The 21708-nt window shown below is 44.2% G+C and overlaps 1 protein-coding gene across 2 annotated transcripts in view; it reads right to left on the reverse strand.

The window, feature by feature from the left end:
• FARP1 (FERM, ARH/RhoGEF and pleckstrin domain protein 1) overlaps positions 1-21708 on the reverse strand; it is a 237348-nt gene that overhangs the window by 86683 nt on the left and 128957 nt on the right. For both annotated transcript variants that reach the window (XM_031934974.1, XM_023218037.3), the window contains one exon: positions 20174-20278. In XM_031934974.1, the coding sequence (XP_031790834.1) occupies positions 20174-20278 (105 nt within the window). The remainder of the gene's footprint in view (positions 1-20173; positions 20279-21708) is intronic.

The raw sequence follows: 21708 nt of genomic DNA on the forward strand, positions 1-21708 counted from the left end.
AAGAACAATTGAAGAGCTAAAAACCAGTGGAATGCACTGATGGATATGATGCTCAAGGAAGGAAGGTGACAATAACTGGAATGACACTGAGATTTCTGCAGTGGGCATCTGGGCAGACAGTGGTGCCATCTCCAGAGATAGGGAGCACTGCAGGATGACTGAGGCTGAGAGCTTCTAGCCATGTTAATTTTCTGAGGTGCCCTTGGATCATACAGGAAGAGACAGTATAGAAACAATGACATACATTCATCTGGAGCTCAGAGGAGAAGCACAGGCAAGACATGTCACATTTACAAGTCGCCACCACCCTGACTCCATGTGGGATAAGATGGCCAGCATAGAGTCTAAAGAACTAAAATGCATGAGCATTGGCCAATACGTCCACCATGGACAGCCAGGTAGGAGCAGAGGAGGCGCGAAGGAAAGGAAGGACAGAACTGTATCATGGACATCGTGGGATGACAGTGTCCGCAAAGGAAGAATACTGAGAACTATCTCAGACTCACAGAAGATGAGAACTAGTCCTTGACTCGGTGATTCAGCGGGTCACTTGACCCAGCGATGGGTCTGAACATCTGGTGGGTGGGGAAGAGAATGAATGCCTTCATCAAGAAGCTTGGCTGTGAAGCAAGAGGCAACAGGATGGGGGGTAGCTGGCTGGGGAATCAGGTAAAGGTACTGTTTATTTGCTTGTTTTGTTGTTGTTGTCTGAGACAGCGTCTCACTCTGTCACCCAGAATGGAGTGCAGTGGCATAGTCTCAACTTCCCAGGCTCAGGCAATCCTGAGCTTGGGCTCCCACCTCAGCTTCCCGGGTAGCTGGGACTACAGGCGCATGAGGCCAGGCCTGGCTAACTTTCATATTTTTTGCAGAGACACGGTTTTGCCATATTGCCCAGGCTGGTCTTGAAATCCTGGGCTCAAGCAACGCACCTGCCTCGACCTCCCAAAGTGCTGGGATTACAGGCGTGAGCCACCGTGCCCAGCCCATTTACTTGTTTTTAATTGGAATGACCTGGGTGTATTTAAGAAAGGGAGGGGTTGAAAATGGGGGCAAGAGGTGATGACTGGCGTCCAAAGAGACCTGAGATGATGCGAAGACAGAGCTCTAAAACCCAGGACACTGGCTAATGACAGATCCAAGGAGGTTCATTTTCTGTGTTAGGAAAAGAAGAAAACTCCTCTCTGATGCCTTCTGTTTCCCTTGTAAAATCAGAGGGCTGGAGGATTGAGGAGAGTGGAGAAGTTTCCAAAGAGTCATGCTGCCTGAGAGCATGAGTTAACCAGAGAGCCCACTGGGAGCCTGCTGTCCCGGCCACTAGACTCTCTCACCACTGCCAGGGTGGCCACAGAACCAGCCTAAACTTCTGCAAACTGCCCAGGACAAATCAATGACACTGTGGCAGTGTGGCTGCCTATTTTATGAATTGTTTTTAAACATCTCTCCTCTGTTTCTGGCATTTCTGTGGAAAGCATCAAACACAAGCGCCGATGTGAGCCAAGGGAGCATGTGGTTTTATAACACGTGGGGCTGGGAGCACAAGATGGGCCTGGGTAACTCAGCGTATTCAGCAGCTCCGCAGCGGGAACGCTACAAGGCGCTGATCACACTCCAACCCAACAAGGCTGGGTGAGGATGCATGGCCTGTGGGGACCTATCTGTTTCCCAGCCAGATCGCAGAGCTGAGGGAGAAGGTCTGGGGCACGTTGGACTTAAATCATTAGAAATGGATGAGCTGGGAGCAGCAAAAAGAAAAAAAAGAGGTTGCCAGTCAACTGCAGTGAAAGCACTGGCCTTTGCTATGCAGGGAGGGTCACGAGGAGGTGAGCAGAGCTGGACGGGGTCATCCCAGGCTTGTCACTTTATCCCACATCCTAAGCACAATGAAACCAGTTACGGATTAGTTAAAAGGCAACAGAAACACCATAAGCTTTCTCTAGAGGATCACATTTGCTATGATCTCTTTAACCCCAAACACCTACCCCTTCAACCAAACCGCAGCCCCTGTTCTCACTGAAATCCATGCCGCTGATCTCTTGAACACACTTACACATCCACAAGGCCTGACTGGAAAGGCATCTGGCTGAAATGAATGGACCTCAAGAGAAATCTCATTCCCCATCAGTAGGATTCAAAGACGCACCTACTTACTGAATCCAGGCACTTCTGCCAGGGTTTGAAGGCCTACTGTATTTATTAGTTTGCTGAGGCTGCCATATTGAAAGACCACAGACTGGATGGCCTGAACTACAGAAATGTATTCCCCCACCATTCCGGAGGCTCAAGGTGCCAGCGGCTGTGGGTTCTCCTAGAGCTCCCATCCCTGGCTTCCAGACGGCTGCCACCTCGCTGCATCCTTGCCTGGTCTTTCCTCTGTGTGAGCATTTCCAGTGTCTGTGTCCAGGTGGCGTCTTTTAAAGAGTAGGGCCCACACCAAGGGCCTCATTTTAACTTAATCACCTCTTTAGAGACTTAAGTTGAGTGCTCATGCCTGTAATCCCAGCACTTTGGGAGGCCGAGGTGGGTGGATCATCTGAGGTCAGGAGTTTGAGACCAGCCTGGCCAACGTGGTGAAACCCCATCTCTACTAAAAGTATAATAATTAGCCAGCCGTGGTGGCATATGCCTATAATCCCAGCTAGTTGGGAGGCTGAAGCAGGAGAATTGCTTGAACCCAGGAGGCAGAGGTTGCAGTGAGCCAAGATAGTGCTACTGCACTCCAGCTTGGGTGACACAGGAGACTCCACCTAAAAAAAAAAAAAAAAAAGGCAACACAATCTCTGAATACACTCACATTCTGAGGAAGTCAGGGTTAGGGTTTCAACACACACAATTTTGGAGGGGACAAATTCAGCCCGTAGCACTGTTTTTCCACAATTCAGCTGCAATACCGCCTTTGAGCCCATTTCAGTCAGGATCCTGTTTTCCTCCAATCCGATTTGTCTCTGATCCCTTGTTAATGCTACTTTCCCCGTTTGGAACACACGCTGCTTTGCACCGAAATACAGTCTGAGAAACGCATCGTTAGGTGACCTCGGCATTGTGTGAGCTTCACAGAGCGAACTTACACACATCTAGGTGGCATAGCCTACCACTCACCTAGGCCAGGTACAGACTACTGCTGTCAGGCTGCAAACCTGCACAGCCCCTTACTGTGCTGAATACTGAGGCAACTCCAACACAGTGGTAACTACCTGTGCATCTAAACACAGAAAAGGTACAGTGAAGATCCAGGATTATAATCTAATGGACCACCATCGTACACACAGTCTGTCATCCATGAGGTCAGTATGCGGCGCGTGGCTGTACTCTCAGGTGAGGGGAGATACTAAGGCCAATGTGTATCAAAGGCAGGGCAAGCTGAATCACTGTACCCAAAGCTGTTCTCCTCTTTCTCAAAACATCCTTTTTTCCCCTGTTATTTTGGTGAGTAACATTTTAAGTGGATTTCATAAGCAACTGGAATGTTTGAGATGTTTTGGAAACGGTGTTATTAAAAGATAAACAGTTACTTGATATAAGACAAGGGGCAGGGAAAGGACTAATATTTCTTGAGCATCCACTGTGTGCCAGGGAGCGGGTAAGTGCTCCACACATTCTCATTTAATATTTCAAACAATGTGGTCATTTCACTCATGAATGAAGCCAAGCTCAGAGAGCTTATTCGAGCTGCTTAATGTCACACAGCTGGAATCTGACATCAAGTCTGGCTGAATCCAAGACTAATATGCTTCCCTCCAAAGCTAAAGGACTCAACAAAAGTTCAGTTCTCTTCTTAACTGCCAAAACAGCATATGACAAAAACAACCTGTCACCTGTAACATATATAGGAGCCAAGAAAATATTTGTCATAGAAAAATATTCAGTGTCTAGAACTCACTGCAACAAATTAGTCTTTCTGCAGCTGACTCCTAAAAGAAAAGCCCAGCGCAGTGCGTGGTGGCTCACGCTTGTAATCCCAGCACTTTCGGAGGCTGAGGCAGGCGGATCACAAGGTCAGGAGATCAAGACCATCCTGGCTAACATGGTGAAACCCTATCTCTACAAAAACTACAAAAACTTAGCTGGGCATGGTGGCAGGTGCCTGTAGTCCCAATTACTCCAGAGACTGAGGCAGGACAATCACTTGAACCTGGGAGGCAGAGGTTACAGTGAGCCAAGATCGTGCCACTGCACTTCAGCCTGGGTGACAGAGCAAGAAAAAGAAAAAGAAAGAAACAAAAAAACTTGACTGTGAATTATTTGTAATAATTTGTTTCAAAGTAATTTTAAAAATTATTTTACTTTATTAATTTTACATTTGGTTATATTTAAAAGATATGTTAAGTGCGACTTCCCCTGTAAACACCTATTACTTTCTAGAGGTTTTCACTTCTGGTCAAAATAGAGTAACAGGAACTGGATTTATTTTCCTACATAAAACAACTCCAAAAATGGAGAATATATATAATGCAACAGATCTGAAAACACAGGACACCAAGCAATGAGAAACGGTGATCTTTAAGGACAGGAAAATGGAAATGCGATCCCTGTAAATGCCCCAGCTTGCTGCCTTGAGTGAGTTTCCAGGCTCTGGCGTAGGAAGAAGGAACACAGGTAGGATATGGCCAAATCCATGAGTGCAAGAGATGGAGGGGAGAGTTCAGCGGGGCCAAAGGGATGCGAGTTCACAGGACAGAGCACCAGAGAGTAGAAAGATACCTAAAGAAAACTTAAGACAGCTACAGGGGGTTATTCTTGAATGTGTGGGAAGTAGTCAAGGTCATGAAACAAAACAAAACAAAACAAAACAGGAATGTATTAGAGGTAACAGTGCCTGGTGCTTACAGGGGGCCAGGAATACTCCCTATTCCCATCAGCCAGTCTGGAAAACCTCATGATTCTTGGGGCCTTGGCAGAGTGCTGAAGAGTCCTGCTTTAGTAGTCAGGAAAAATTCACCCCAGACTATGCCCTACAGTGTCCCAGCTAACAAGCCTTAAAACCCAAATCCAAAAGGATCAAATTGCTTCCAAATAACTGTATCCCAGAACAAATTCAATAAAACTTACAGTAATACAAAAATATGCAGCGTATCTGACATCCAATTTTTAAAAATTAGGTACAAGAAGCAGGAAAATGTGACCCACAAGGAAACAAACAAAAGTCAATAAAAACTAACCTAGAACTCACACGAATGACAGAATCCACAGAGAAAGACATGAAAATAATTATTCTAACTATATTCCATATGTTTGAAAAGTTGCGATATGGAAGATGTAAAAAAAGATTCAAGCTAAACTTCTACAGTGAAAACTGCACTGTGAGATATAAAACGTTATGCTCTCTGGTTGACTGAAACAGCAGATCAGTATTGCCGAAGAAAATATTAGTAAAGTTGAAGACCTAACAATAGAAATAATCCAAAATGAAACACACACAAAATTAAAAGAGCAACAAAACTGTAGAACACTTAAGCTGCCTAATTTACAGTACGTCCTCACTTACCATTGTCAATAGGTTCTCAGAAAACTGGTACTATAAGCAAAAGGGAGTATAACAACAAAGGATATAAAATGAAATCATCAAAAAATTTCAGTTGAAAGGAAGGCAAGAAAAAGGAACAAAGGATGATGGCTAGACAAAAAGAAAACAAACAGCAAGGTGTCCAATTTAAACTATATCGATAATCACATTAAATGTAAATGGTCTAAACTCTTCACCCCCCATTAAAAGTCAAGGATTGTTAGTCTGGATTAAAAAAGAAAGAAGCAAGTATATGCTGCCTACAAAAATACACTGCTAATGTAAAGATACAAATAAGTTAAATGAAAAACGGTAAAAGTATACCACACTAAAAAATAATAATTTAAAAACTGAATTGGCTATATTAGTGTTGGACAATGCAGATGTAAGAATAAAGAATATTGCTGGGGATTTTTAAAAGGGTAATTTGTTGGCCAAGCTCGGTGGCTCACGCCTAATCCCAGCACTTTGGGAGGCAGGTGGATTATCTGAGGCCAGGAGTTCGAGACCAGCCTGGCCAAGATGGTGAAACCCTGTCTCTACTAAACATACAAAAATTAGCTGGGCATGGTGGCGGGCACCTGTAGTCCCAGCTACTCGGGAGGCTGAGGCAGGAGAATTGCTTGAACCTGGGAGGTGGAGGTTGCAGTGAGCCGAGATTGTGCCACTGCACTCCAGCCTGGGCAACAGAGCGAGACTGTCTCAAAAATGAATAAATAAATACATAAAAATTTGAAAGGGTAATTTCTTAATGATAATGGAGTCACTCAGAGCACAAAACAATCTCAAATATTTATACACTTAATAACTATTTTAAAATACATCATGATGAGGAAACTGATGAGACTGCAAGGAGAAACAGTCATGTACCCCATAATGACAGTCAAGGACAGGCACATAATACATCAGTGGTATATATTATAATCCCGTATTTTTACTGTACCTTTTTTAGTTTAGAAACACAAATACTTACCATTATAATTGCCTACTATATTCAGCACAGTAATATGCTATAGAGGCAATCGTATAGCCTAAGTGTGCAGTAGGCACACCACCTGTTTAAGTATACTCTGTGATGTTCGCACAATGAAATTGCCTAAAAACACATTTCTCAGAACATATAACCATCGTTAAGTGATGCACGACTGTAGACAAATCAACATTTACAGAGATTTTAATATTTCTTTCTCAATATTAATATGTAGGCAGAAATAATAGATTTGAAAAACACTATCAACCAACATAACCTCATTGACATATATTGAATATTCTACCCAACACAGAACATACAGTCTTTTCAAGTGCATGTAAAACACTTTGCCAAAATAAGACATATTCTGAACCATAAAACAAATATCAGTAAATTACTTTAAAAGCTTCATGTCATATGAACTACAATTTCTGACCACTATGGAATTCAATTATAAAGCAACAATTGAAGAATTTGTGAAAAATCCCCCATAAATTTGGAAACTAAATACCATACTTTTAAATAAATAAACCAAGGGGAAATGAGGAAGTATTGAAAATGAAAACACAATTTGTGGATGCAACAAAGAAATCAACCTCTGTGGGATGCCAAAAAAAAAACAAAAAACAAAAACCCTATTAATTTTAAAAAAATCTATTACAATTTAAACATATGTAATCTAGGAAATTAGATAATTCAAATAAGCAAAATTTTTAAAAGTATGTTTTTCACCATTAGGAGATCATCGTTAACACTTTAGGAAGTGGTTCTCAAAGTTGAACATGTATTAAAATTGCCCTAGGTAAGGGCTTGTTGAAACATACATCACCGGGCCCTGTTCCCAGAGTTCTTAATCTTGGATGGGGCCTGAGAATGTGCATTCCTAGCCAGTTCTCAGGCAATATGGATGCTGCTTCTTGGTCTGGGGACCACGCTTTAAGAACCACTGCCTTAGTACATACATTTCCAGATCTCTCATTATATGTGATGTGTATGAATATAAACATTCATATACTTTTTAAAAACCAAAATGAGATTTTTTATCCTTTTGAGACAGGGTCTTATTCTGTCACCCAGGCTGGAGTACAGCAGCGTGATCTTGGCTCACTGAAACCTCTACCTTCTGGGTTCAAGTGATCCTCTTGCCTCAGCCCCCTCAAGTAGCTTGGGACTACAGGTGTGAGCCACCATGCCTGGCTAGTTTTTGTATTTTTTGTAGAGGGGTTTCACCATGTTTCTCAGGCTGGTCTTACACTCTTGAGCTCAAGTGATCCACACGCCTCAGCCAACCAAAGTGCTAGGATTACAGGTGTGAGACATCTTGCCCAGTCATCAAAATGAAATTAAAAAATTTTTTTCATATTTTATTTAACCCCATCCATGCAAAATATTACCGATTAAATATGTAATCAATATAAAAACATGATTAATGAGATATTTTGCTTTCTCTGGTACTCTTTGGAATCCCACGTCTATTTCATACTTAGATTACATTTCAACTTGCACTAGCTATGTTTCAACTGCTCATTACCTAACGCTTAAGAACTTTGGATAGATGAAAATATACTTCTGTCTAAGACTTCTTTCCCTCTACATAATGTAGTATACTATAGTCTGTTTATCCATTCTTCTCTTGATGGGTACGTGTGCGATTTCCAGTTTGGGGTTATGAATAAAACTGCAAAGAATATTCTTATACTTATTTTTATGAACATATGCTTTCATTTCTCTTACATAAATACTTAGGAGTGGAATCGCTGTGTCAAAAAATTGTTGCATATTGAGTTTAATAAGAATCCTACCAGACTCTTTTCAAAATTGTTTTATCAGCTACTTCTTTTTTCAAAGATTTATACCTTTCCATTTTATAAACTTTCCTCTCATCAAATACTCAGTCAATATTCAAATTCCTCCAGTTAACTAAGGAATATCCTTACTGATAATCTGTCAAAACTAATGCTCAAACCAGGACCGTGTTTCATAACTGGTTATGTCCTCTAGGTCTCTTTTAATCTATCCTGCTACCTCCCCCTACCTTCCCTTTTTGACAACACTAACCTGGTGAAGGAAACTGTGTTTAATAAAATTTGAACTGAAAACTGTAGAATATGGTTTTATGTATTTACAAAAATAAAGCTTTAAATGAAAAACAAATTAAAGACAGATCTGTAAACCAAACCACAAAATCAAATGTAGTACAGGCTATCCCTATGCACCTGTGTACTGAATTCATCAAGTAGGATTTGGTATTAGAGATATATATGAAGGGAAGTTTTGGAATCAAACCAAGACAATGTTACAATGCAATGTGTGGGGTTTCAGGGAGACTTGACTTGGATGGGAAGCTTTAATATCTGCAATCTTTACTTCTTACCCAGGATTCAGCAGACCTCAGGCATGGTCCTTGTAAAACATCAATTACTCACTTTAAACTATTCTAAAAATCATTTCTTTAATTTTCATGGGCTTCAAATGATTCATTTCAAAAGATTTCACATGGGTTTTATAGTTAATTGAACTTTTAAAAATTATGATAAGAAGACTTAACATAAGCTCTACCCTCTCAAAATTTTAAGCATGCAACACAGTGTTAACTATAGACAAAACGCTATACAACCCTTTAAACTATCATTTGCTTATTCTGCTTTATACCTTTTTCCTTTCAACCTTAAAAAATATTTAATACTAAAATAAACAGACGCTTAAAACTGCACAAAGCAGGCCGGGCGTGGTGGCTCATGCCTGTAATCCCAGCACTTTGGGAGGCCGAGGCAGGCGGGTCACCTGAGGTCAGGAGTTCGAGACCAGCCTGACCAACATGGAGAAACTCTGTCTCTACTAAAAATACAAACTTGGCTGGGCCTGGTGGTGCATGCCTGTAATCTCAGCTACTCAGGAGGCTGAGGCAGGAGAACTGCCTGAACCTGGGAGGCAGAGGTTGCAGTGAGCCGAGATTGAGCCACTGTACTCCAGCCTGAGCAACAAGAGTGAAACTCTGTCTCAAAAAGTAATAATAATAATAATAATAATAATATTGCACAAAGCATAGGTATAGCTTAGTGAATTATTAGATGGTAAACACCCTTGTATCCATCAACCAAGTCAAGAAATAGAACTCTGCTGGTCAACTCTTTCCAAACTCAACTCCCACCCTCTACAGGTAACCACTATGCAGAGTTTCACAGTAACTGCATAAGTCTGTAATGTTTTATTTCACCACACGGTGAATCTTTATACACCAGAGTTTAATCTTAAGACTCAACCACTCTAGTCTTAAGACTCATGAGTGGTTTAGCACCATCACCTTGGGTAATAAGTATGTTTTCACTCAGAGTTCATGGGAGATCTGGTTAAAAGTGTGTGGTGCCCCCACCCCCAAATTGCTTAGTCTTTAGTCTTAAGACTAAACTCTAGTGTATAAAGATGCACCATGTGGTGAAATAAAACATTACAAACCTATGCGGTTACTCTGAAACTCTGCATAGAGGTTACCTGTAGAGGGCAGGAGTTTATACTGTTTAATCTATAGCTTCCTCTTCCATCTCTTTCTTTCCCTCACTGTTGACTTGTAGGGTTTCCTGGAGTTTGGATTTTGCTAACTGCACGCTCACAGTAGTATACAACACGATCATCTTCTCTGTAGTTTCTGCAATTTGGCAGCTGGATCCACCTGGATCCTTTGGCAAGGCCAAACATGGTGTCTCAGGAAGAACACATTGAAGTCTCTGTTTTTTAAATATTATGACCTTGATACATTTACATTACTCATTTATATGTGAACATTGTTTCCTAACCTATTTAGAAGTAGTCATGGTTCAGAGTAGCTTTTCCAAGCTACTCCCAGAGCCTTCTCGTCTATTGTTTCTGTACAGTGTTGAAGGATATGGAAGCATGCTTTCTCCAGTTCCCTGGCTTGATTTCCCTCCCCTTCTCTGTCATTTCTCTCTGTTGTCCCAACTCAGTTCCATTTGGGCTCCCTTCTCGGTAGTCTCTCTTGAGTGATGGCCTGTCTCAAGGGGCAGTTTGTGGTCACTGGAGCACAACTGCTCCAGCCCTGTTAGGCCTTACCCATTTCAGCTGCTCTCTCAAACCACTCCCCTGTGATTTCCAGTGGCAATTTGAGGGTTCTCTTCTCCGATCCGTTGGATGCCCTATTGTTTCCTCGTTTCTTCCTAAACAGACACCCATGGCGTGCAGGTCTGGGGGCTGGCTGATGTTCTGTCTCCAGCTGCTTGTTCTTTGGGATCTAGGACTTACTCTGGCATCTAGTTTTGCCACAGATGTTGTCTGTGGGTTTTTGATCTTGCTAAGTAGCTGTCTTTATGTATGACCTTGGGTTTGAGAATATCTAAAAACGATGCTTCCACCACCACCACCTCCATCTTCTTAGAACTGTATATCCATTTTGAAACATATTAATATTTCCATGTATTTTTTCTTTAACCACTGATGTGGTTTGGGTATTTGTGCCCTCCAAATCTTGTTGAAATGTGATTCCCAGTGTTGGAGGTGGGGCCTGGCATGAGGCGATTGGTTCATAGGGGCGAGTCTCTCATGAGTGGTTTAGCACCAGACCCTTGGGTAGAGATCTGGTTGTTTGTGTGTGGCCCCCACCCCCAATTGCTCCCTGTCTTGCAACATGACACGCCTGTTCCTACTTCACTTTCTGCCATGAGTAAAACCTTCCTGAGGCCTCACCATGCTTGTAGAGTCTGCAGAACCATGAGCCAATTAAACTTCTTTTCTTTATAAATTACCCAGCCTTAGGTATTTATTTATAGCAACACGAATGGCCTGACGCAAGCACATTTCTTATTCAGGTATGACACAGCCAACAGATCAGAAGGCCACTGCCATTCAGAAGAGAGTTTACTATTCACAGTTCCCAAGAGGAGGGGGCCCACCACTCCACAAGGAAGTACCAGGGGTGGGCCGGAGGCAGAGGGAGAGGGGCAGGGGAACAAGAGCAGGATCACTTCCGTGGGGAGGCAAGGCTGGGCAGGGGAAGCAGGTTTAGCACGGGCTGATCTGCATCATTTCTGTGGGCTCTGGGGTGTGGCTGGCTCTGGTTGTGCGTACCTGGCCCTGGAGTGACTCTAAGGCTGGGGACTGTTGCCTCCTGGAGTGTGAAAACCAGCAGGAAGGAGGTGGCTGGATAGGGCTCTGGACTGGTTAACTGGCCAATAAAAGGTACATTCACAGGGAGCCATCTGCCATCTCTAAGAGTTGGCTAGCCCGGGGAGGGGAAGCAGCTCCCCAGTCAACAAGGCCTCAGGTATCAGAGTACAGAAAATTAAAAAGCACAGACGGAAAAGAGCAGGGGTTGCCAGGGGCTCACGAGGAGAGCAGGATGAACTGGAGGAACACACGGAAGGATTAGGGCGGTAACACAACTCTTTGTAATACTGTTGTGGTGGATGCATATCTCCAGACACATCTGGAGATACATGTGTCAAAACCCACAGAATGTTCAACGACAAGAGTGAAGCCTCATGTCAAGTTTGGACTGCAGTGAATGAATGATAATGGACTGACACTGGCCCATCAGTGAGGACACACATGCCACACCTAAGGCTCGGTGTCAGTAACGGGGGACACAGTATGTACGGACAGAGCGGGAGCAGCATATAGGAACCTCTGCACTTTTAGCTCAATTTTGTTGTCAACTTACAACTGCAATACAAATACTAAAACTATTAATTAAACAAACACCCCAAAATCCCCCAAATCAGTTATTCTCCTTCCCACTTGAGAGCTGGAGCATCCCCCATGGCTGTATTTTCCAAGGGACCTGTCCTCTCTGCTTGAGGGGAGCTTTGCCTCCCCTAGGGACCTGCCTGTCAACACAGTCACCATCAGATGGTGCTGTCCCTCAGGGTGACCGAGCCGCTGTATGACCTCACCTCTGCTAGCTTCCCGCAACATTCTTCATCCTTTACACCTGCCACGTTCCTCAAACAGCTCCTCCTCACCTCAGAGGTCCTCAAACCCCCAGGAAGAGGTGAGGGCCGAGGCTGCGGCTAAGCACAGATGACAGAGGTGTGTCTGACTCCAGCAGGGTCTGGAAACCTCCAGCAAGGAATGCCTGTCATCCCCGGGAGCCGCAGTTTCCATGACCTCCTGCCCCTCAAAAGCAGGCCCCCTATTGACAAAGCTTTTCTCCTAGCATGGAGGACAGAAAATGAATGACAGGGTGCCAGTCTTCTTCCTGGAGCTTCACCAGTATTTATTTATAAGAAACTAGAATGGTTTTTATCAGACCAGTGAGCAATGTCTTTTGTTTTGTTTTCTTTTTTGTTTTGTTTGAGACAGAGTCTTGCTCTATTGCCAGGCTGCAGTGCAGTGGTGCAATCTCGGCTCACTGCAACCTCCGCCTTCTGGGTTCAAGTGATTCTCCTGCCACATCCTCCCAAGTAACTGCGACTACAGACGTGTGCCACCACACTGGCTACTTTTTGTATTTTTAGTACAGACGGGGTTTCGCCATGTTGGCCGGGCTGGTGTCAGTCTCCTGACCTCAAGTGATCCGCCTGCCTTGGCCTCCCAAAGTGCTGAGATTACAGGCATGAGCTACCCGCCCAATCGCAATGTCATTTTAATAAAAGAGTGGTGGGCTGGCTTCATTGCTTCCTGAGTTAGACTGCAAAAATGAAATACAACAGATATCTGAGGGCCTACTATGTGCTCATGAGACCTGCTGAGCTCATCATTGTAAGTATCTGATTAGCCCTCATAATAACCTTGTAAAATGGTCATTTATTCCTCCCATTTCTCAGACGAAGTGCAAAATCAAGCAAGAATCGACCTAGCAGCTAAATGACAAAGCAAATGTTTAAACAGGTTTACAAGCCACAGTGCAGAGCTTTTCCAGCTAGCCTCAATAGGCCAATGAAATACATCCTCCATATACAACTATTTCTGCTATTACGGTCTGTGCAGCTCTTTCAGATGGGAGATCCGAGGACAGGCAGCCACGTGCGACATACAGAACGTGAGCTTTGGCTGAGGGAGGCTCTGTGTGGATCCCGGTTACACACTTCATTGTTAAGGATTGGGCACCTTACTTCTCTGGATTCGCTCACTGTAAAATTTGGATGGTAAAATACCTACCACAGTGACTGGCAAACTACGGCACATGGGCCAAATCCGGCCAGCCTACTGCCTGTTCTGGCACAGGTCCGAAGCAGAGATTGGCTTTTACATTTTTCAGTGGTTAAAAAAAAATCAAAAGAATCACATTTCGTGATATGTGAAAACTATATGAAAGCCAAATCTCTGTGCCCATAAATAAAGTTGTACTGGAACACAGCCACTTCCATTCATTTCACATCTACGGATGCTTCTGCTCTGTGAAGACAGAGTTGAGTGTAACAAAGGCTCTCACCAGGACTGAACTTCAGCCAGGCTCTTCTTCTCCATGAGGCCTCAGCCTCTGGCTTCCGTGTCCAGTTTTAGCAAGAACCCTGTGAAGTCCATTGCGAGGGAATCCCCTGGCTAGCTCCCGAAGCTCGCCCCATGGCAATCTAATGGCCTTCTGGCCCTTTCCCAGCCTTCAGACTTTATGTGCCAATGAGCAGCCGTATTAAGCGCAGGGTCTTGGTTCCCATGATCAACAGTGTTTCTGCCATGGAAAGCTCAATCTATACTTTTAAACAGCTGATTAAAACACTTTTCTGTTCCTTGGAGAGATCCTTTAGGGACAGTGCTGGACAAGAGCCAAGGGCAGGAGCAGGCCAAGCGTGCGTGTCAACACCGCAATCAACTTTTTTAATTGACGAGCCTTGGGACAAGTCTAATTAAGAGTAGAACATAATTATTTCATAATGATCGCTAGTTTATTTACCATCTTGAGAAGCACATCTTAGACTATGAAAAACACTTATTTTCCCCTTAAACTCCTTCACATCCTTACTATGAATAAGCCTCTGACTTGGGTATTTATAAGACAGAAACGATGAGAAGAAAGATGGAAGGCTGGGCAGAAATTCAAGCTGCCTAAATTCAACAACTTATTGCCTAGAGACAAGGACTCACAACCTGACATGCCAGGTGCTTTGGGGAAACTCGTTTCCCACGCATCACACACAGAGAAACGGGTGAATCCAGTCATTACAGCCCCATGATTGGGCATTCTGAAACCAACCGTGCTTTTTCTCAGGTTGGAAGATGGGTGCACGGTCTCCCAAATGAAGACTGGCAGAGGTGATAGTCACCATGGTGGTATTAAAAAATAATAGTGATGGCACACCCACATTCATTGCAGCACGGCTCACAATGGCCCAGAGGTGACGGCAATCTAAGAGTCCATCCACGGAGGAATGGATACTGGAGACGTGGTGAATACACACAATGGAAATGGTATTCGGCCTTAAAACCGAGGGAAATCTTGTTGCATGCCACCGCACAGATGAACCTCAAGGACATCATGCTGAGTGAGATAAGCCAGTCAGGAAAAGACAAAGACCACACGATTCCACTCACCTGACGAGGTGTCTAAAGTAGACAGACTCAGAAACAGAAAGTAGAACAGGGGCTGGGGAAAGGGATCTGGGGAGTTGTTCAATGGCTGTAGTTTCCATTTCACGAGATAAAAAAAATTCTAGAGATCTGCTCTACAATAAAGTAAATGTAGTTAACACTTCTGAACTACATACTTACCAATGGTTATGATGACACATTTTGTGTTACTTGTTTTGGACCACAATTTAAAAAATAACAACAATGAAAATAACGATGGTAACAAGTTTCCCTAAATAATGCTTTTGGAACAGTTTAATGGATCCCAGACACTGGGCCGCACACTAAGAGACATCATCAAGCCACTGTGTCTGGGGCGGAGAGGAAAAATCCAGCTGGTGCTTACGATTCTCACAGGGTGAGATGCTCTCCCTCAGTCCACACAAGCAAGACTGGCCTGTGGCCCTTCCAAAATAGATTCCGTCAGATGACCTGTTGGTCATCATTTCTGCTACTGTGTGATTTCACTGCATTTTGAAACGTTCTTTTTTTTTTTGAGACAGAATCTCACTCTGTCGCCCAGGCTGCAGTGCAGTGGTGCGATCTCCACTCACTGCAAGCTCCGCCTCCCGGGTTCAAGCCATTCTCCTGCCTCAGCCTCCCGTGTAGCTGGGACTACAGGCGCCCGCCACCGCGACTCGCTAATTTTTGTATTTTTAGTAGAGATGGAGTTTCACCGTGTTAGCCAGGATGGTCTCAATCTCCTGACCTTGCGATCCGCCTGTCTCAGCCTCCCAAAGTGCTGGGATTACAGGCGTGAGCCACTGCACCTGGCCCATTTTGGAACTTTCATTGCATTTGCATCTATAACTATTATTGAAGTTATAGATGTCATATGTTGTAAGGCAGAGCTCACTGGATTTTTATTAACTGAATGTATCCACGGAACCAGCATCCAGATCAAGGGAGAGAACATAACCAAGACCCTGGCATCCCCTCGATTACCACAGATCGATTCTGTCAAAAGAACTTTTCCTTTTTTTGAGGTGGAGTCTCACTCTGTCGCCCAAACTGGAGTGCAGTGGAACGATCTCAGCTCACTGCAACCTCTGCCTCCTGGGTTCAGGCGATTCTCCTGCCTCAGCCTCCTGAGTCACTGGGACCACAGGCATGCACCACCACACCCAGCTAGTTTTTGTATTTTTAGTAGAGATGGGGTTTCACTATGTTGGCCAGGCTGGTATCAAACTCCTGACCGTAAGTGATCCTCCTGCCTTAGCCTCCCAAAGTGCTGGGATTACAGGCATGAGCCACCACACCCGGCCTCAAAAGAACTTTTAAAAATTGAGGTGGGCATATCACCTGAGATCAGGAGTTCGAGACCAGTCTGGCCAACATGGTGAAACCCCATCTCTAACGAAAATACAAAAATTAGCAGGGCATGGCAGTGGGCACCTGTAATCCCAGCTACTTGGGAGGCTGAGGCAGGAGAATCGCTTGAACTCAGGAGGTGGAGAATGCCGTCAGCCAATCTCGCACCACTGCACTCCAGCCTGGGCGACAGAACAAGACTCCGTCTTAAAAACAACAACAACAACAACAAAGCAATTAGCTCAGGTTGGAATTCTGTAATTGACAGAGTCAAGTCAGTTTAGTGATATGGTCAGAACAAGATGATGACTGAGGGCAGGTGCTTCTAAAGATCCGAGCTTCAATCCCACTTCTTTGCTATGTGCCTTTAGGAGAACGACTTAACCTCTTTAAGGCTTAACTTCCTCATCAGAAAAAGGGGATATAATGCGCCGTTGCAGGAATAAATGAAACACTGTATGTGAACCCAGCACGGTGCCTGGCAGTTTCCACTCTCTAGAGCATGTGTTGGCCTACTATGTCTTCCTGTTACATGAAGTTCTGCTGGAACAAAGACATGTATTCATTCACATATTATCTATGGCTGCTTTTGCACAATAAGGGGAGATTCGAATAGTTGCAGCAGATACTGCATGGCCTGTAAGGCGTACAGCACTATTAGGCCCTTTACTAATTAGGGCCTTACTAAGAAGGTGTGACCCCTGCTGTAGAATGTGGGTCATGTGTGCTGCTGCACCCATAGGGACTAGAACACTCCAGCACATAGGAAGTACTCATGCGGCGGCTTTTGTGTGACATGTGACAAATAAACACTTATTTAAGTCATCAACAGTGGGTTTTATTTTGCAGTTGAATACATTCCTAAACAATATTGTAAGAATGGAGTGAAATCATAAAAATCAAGCCTGGTAACAATTTGAAAGAAGGCAGCCCTGCCCAATACCTAGAACAACAGACTTACAAATTCTAGCAAAAGAGAAGCACCTACAGTTAATGCAAGAGACACTAAACTTTCAGTCAGAAGAACACAGAATTTTAGCTGTGCCATTAGCTAATTGGTAGATACAGACATGGGGAAATTCTCAGAATCTTAGCACACTCAGCAAAGAGGCCTCAACACTGCTGCTGATTTCTGGTTTAGACAAACAGCAACTGCAGGGCTGGAATTGGACAAAGTTGGAGTTAGGAAAGCCATCAGGAGCTTAAAGGAATTCAGGCAGGCACAGAACGGGGTTGTTAGAAATAACGGTATCTTCAGGTGTTTTGAGAATCATTATTTTACCATGAAATAAGAGCGTAAAACAATATTCCACAGAACTTGCTGGAATATTTTCCTGGACTCTCTTAAGAAGCTGTGTGCGCCTAGTGAATGGAAACTGCAACTATTTCTTGCTAGTTGTCACTTTATCTCACCTTTCATGTGAAGTCTGATGCCAGACACAGTGTAAGAACAAAATAATCGCCAGCTGAATAGGAATAGGAGACGGCAGGATGAGATTTGGCAGGTCTGTGGTCATATCCCACACTGTAAAAAGGGCTGGAGTCAGGGAAGCTTGGATTTGAAGTACGAACTAGAAAACGACAGTGTTTGGAGGTGGGAATAAATTGAGAAAATACAACTTGCTCTACTTGCTCTCATTTTTAGGCCCGTGACAGATCCGCTCATTTGCCACCGGCTCTGCTCGGAGCCTCGACCTGTACTGCCTCTGCACCTGCTCTGCTCGGAGCCAGGCTCGACCTGCACTGTCTCTGAGGGCTCTTCCCTCAGATGCTGCTGTCCCACCTGTGGCCACCTTCTCTTCACAATGAATGTTCTCATCCCATTTCAGAGCTTCGACAGACATTCACAATAATCATAAGATTCTTGAACCCAAATTTCCATCCAGATCTCTTTCCCGTGCTCCAGGAAATACACCTTCTGGCCCTGCTTGCTGGACGTCTCCACTGAATGCCACTGATGCCCCTGCCTCCTCAAGCTGGAATGGGACTCATCTTCACCCCTGGGTATGGTCTTCCCCAGCGACAGACACTACTGTCCACCCAGATGGCAAAGCTGGAAAACTGAGCCACTACAAGCCCTCTTCTCCGCAAGTGTATTCATTCAATCACATCCTCTCCTACTGCCCCCAACCCCAACCTCTGGAATCCATCCAGCTCCTGCCGGCCCCTCAACTCTCCCTCACTTCTAGCCAGCACCATCTCCAACCAGACTCATCACTAGATCCTAATGGCTTTCTTGACTCCAGTCTGGTCGTACTCCAATCTGCCTACAGTTCTCTTTCTAAACCAGAAATCAGATCACATCACACTCTCTTTTAAATGCATTAACAGCTTCTCAAACACAATAGTTTGGGTATAGAACAGTGAGGGCCAATACAAAGCCCTTGGCCACATGTGATGACTGAGTACTTGAAACATGGCTCATCTCAACTGAGAGGTGCTGAGGTGTCAAATACACACCAGATTCGAATACTTCACAGACAAAACAGACAGCATGAAAATATTCGCAATTATTTAGACTGTGTGTTCAAATGATAATGTTTATGGATATATGAGGTTAAATAACACATTTTTAACATGAATTTCACCTGGCTGTTTGACCTTTTTAACATAATGCTAGAAAAGTTAAAATTGCATATACGGCTTATTTCTCCTGACTGTAATGGCACAGAAAGCCCTTCACCATACAGCTCCCTGCTGAGCTTCCAACCTTCCTTCTCTCACTGCCTTTACCACTGCCCTTCTCCTGTCCCCCTCAACTCTGGCCTTCTCTGCAGGCTCCTGAATAACTCACTTGCTTTCTGGTTTTTGTACGTGGGGTGCCTCATCTCTCTGGTACATTCTTTCTATTAGAGTAAGTCCTACTGGTCTCCCGGGATGTAGGTTTGCAGAAGGATCTCCTGAACTCAAATGGTGTCTGTTGCCCCCACTGCCCAACACCACTGCTCTCAGGGGAGAACCTGTCACGCATCCTATGTTTGCACGGCTCCCCACCTGGATGATAAATTCCCCGTGTCTCATTCACTACTCAATCTACCGTGCAGGGACTAGTGGAAGTTCCAGGAACTCAGTATGTATAGAACCAAAGAATAAAAACATAGCCAATGAACTTACAGCTCCAAAAGGTGCCTAATAAAAGGTAGCTTCAGATACAGGCTTAAGCAAGTGCCATCAACCCAAAGAGACAAAAATACGAGGAAGCTATGCTCTACATTTTGGATCCAATTTGGTGCAACCTTTTTCCAGAACAATCTGACATATTTAATAACCTCAAAATGATCAGACCCATTGATTGGGTAAATCCGCGCCATTGGATTTGGACTACTGAGCAGTTAGCTATGAGCACAAACACAAACGTACTCAGTTCACGGGGGCCGTATCTATAATAGCAAAAAACTGAAAAGAGCAAAGTATCCCATCATTTACAATGGAAGCTGTAAATTAGACATGTCCCTCTGGTGGAATGGCATGCAGCCATGAAAAAGAAGGAAATGGACTCCATGTGCTGAAAAGGAAAGATTTCCCTTGAGCAGGGAGGGAAAGCAGAGGGCACTGTACTGTATCCTCACATTTGTGTATTTCAAAGATACATGTTTGCATACGCATCTACACAGAATTTATCAGAAATATACCCAAGCATGTGTGTGTTCACAAGATAACAGCTCCTGGGGGCAGAGGTGGGAGGGCAGTCATCACTGTGTACCTTCTTTGAACTTGCTAATCATAGGCATGAATACTTTTATTATAAAACATATTAATGAGGGCTTCCTGCATGGACCACAGAAAATCACCAATTATTTCACCACCCCTGCCCAGCCCCTCACCAAGATGAACAGACGGTAAAACAGCAACGTTAAGTTGACATCACCTACCGTGATCTTTTTGTGATCAGGAAACTCGAGGCCAAAATAGTCGCCTTCCACGAGGTTGAGGTGGTTGCAAACTGCATCCAGCAGCACCTTCCCAGGAGCTCTTTGCTGTGAGCAGAAACAACAGGGGTTATCCCTGAAGCAGGCAGGGATGAAAACAAACCACACCTCCTGGCTGCAGGAAACCTCTGGATTCCTAAGTCTATGGGTCCTTCACAGCTTGCCACCGCCCACCTCCGTGACACCCTGAACACCAGCCCCGTCTACACCTCCGTATCCCAGCACCTGCTGTTGCCAAAATTGGATGCAAATCTCTTAGCATTTTCTTCCCAATCCAATCCCAGGCATCACTCCTCCCTCCTTATTCAATTAACTGACTATTTTTTTAGAGTAATTTTAGGTTAAAAAAAGTTGAGCAAAAACTTCTTCCCACCACACAGTGTCCTCTGTTATTAACATTAGTAGTAGAGATTTGCTGCCGTCGGGGAGCCAGTATTGATACAGTGTCATCATTCACACTCCATAGCTCGGGGAGCCAGTATTGATACAGTGTCATCATTCACACTCCATAGCTCACATAAGGCTCACTCTGTGTGCTGTAAAGTTCTATGACAAATGTGTTGTGACCTGTCTGCATTACAGTATCATACAGAATAGTTTCACTGCATTATACGAATTTCACCCTAAAAATCCTCTGTGTTCCAGCTATTCCTCCCTCCCTGCCTCCTTCCTAATCCCTGGTGACCACTGATCTTACTGTCTTTATAGTTTGCCTTTCCCAGAATGTCATCTAGCTGGACTCGTACAGTATGTAGCCTTTGCAGACTGCCTTCTTTCATTCAGTAATATGCATGTAAAGTCCTTCTGTGTCTTTTTTTTTTTTTTTTTTGAGACAGAGTTTGCTTTTGTTGCCCAGGCTGGAGTGCAATGGTGCAATCTCAGCTCACTGCAACCTCCGCCTCCTGGGTTCAACTGATTCTCCTGCCTCAGCCTCCGGAGTAGCTGGGATTACAGGCATGCGCCACCATGCCAAGCTAATTTGCTATTTCTAGTAGAGATGGGGTTTCTCCATGTTGGTCAAGCTGGTCTCAAACTCCCAACCTCAGGTGATCCACCTCCCTCAGCCTCCCAAAGTGCTGGGATTACAGGCATGAGCCACCGTGCCCCCTCCATGTCTTTTTATGACTTGGAAGCTTATTTATTTATTGAGACAGAGTCTTGCTTTTGTCACCCAGGCTGGACCGCAATGGTGCAATCTCAGCTCACTACAACCTCCGCCTCCCAAGTTCAAGCGATTCTCCTACCTCAGCCTCCTAAGTAGCTGGGATTACAGGCACCTGCCACCATGCCCGGCTAATTTTTTTGTATTTTTAGTAGAGACAGGGTTTCACCATGTTGCCCAGACTGGTCTCGAACTCCTGACTTCAGGTGATCTACATGCCTCAGTCTCCCAAAGTGCTGGGATTACAGGTACGAGCCGCTGCACCCAGCCAGTTTGTTTATTTTTACTGTGGAATTATATTCCACTGTCTAGATGT

Source organism: Piliocolobus tephrosceles, chromosome X (assembly GCF_002776525.5).
Source record: "Piliocolobus tephrosceles isolate RC106 chromosome X, ASM277652v3, whole genome shotgun sequence".
NCBI classification, from domain to species: domain Eukaryota; kingdom Metazoa; phylum Chordata; class Mammalia; order Primates; family Cercopithecidae; genus Piliocolobus; species Piliocolobus tephrosceles.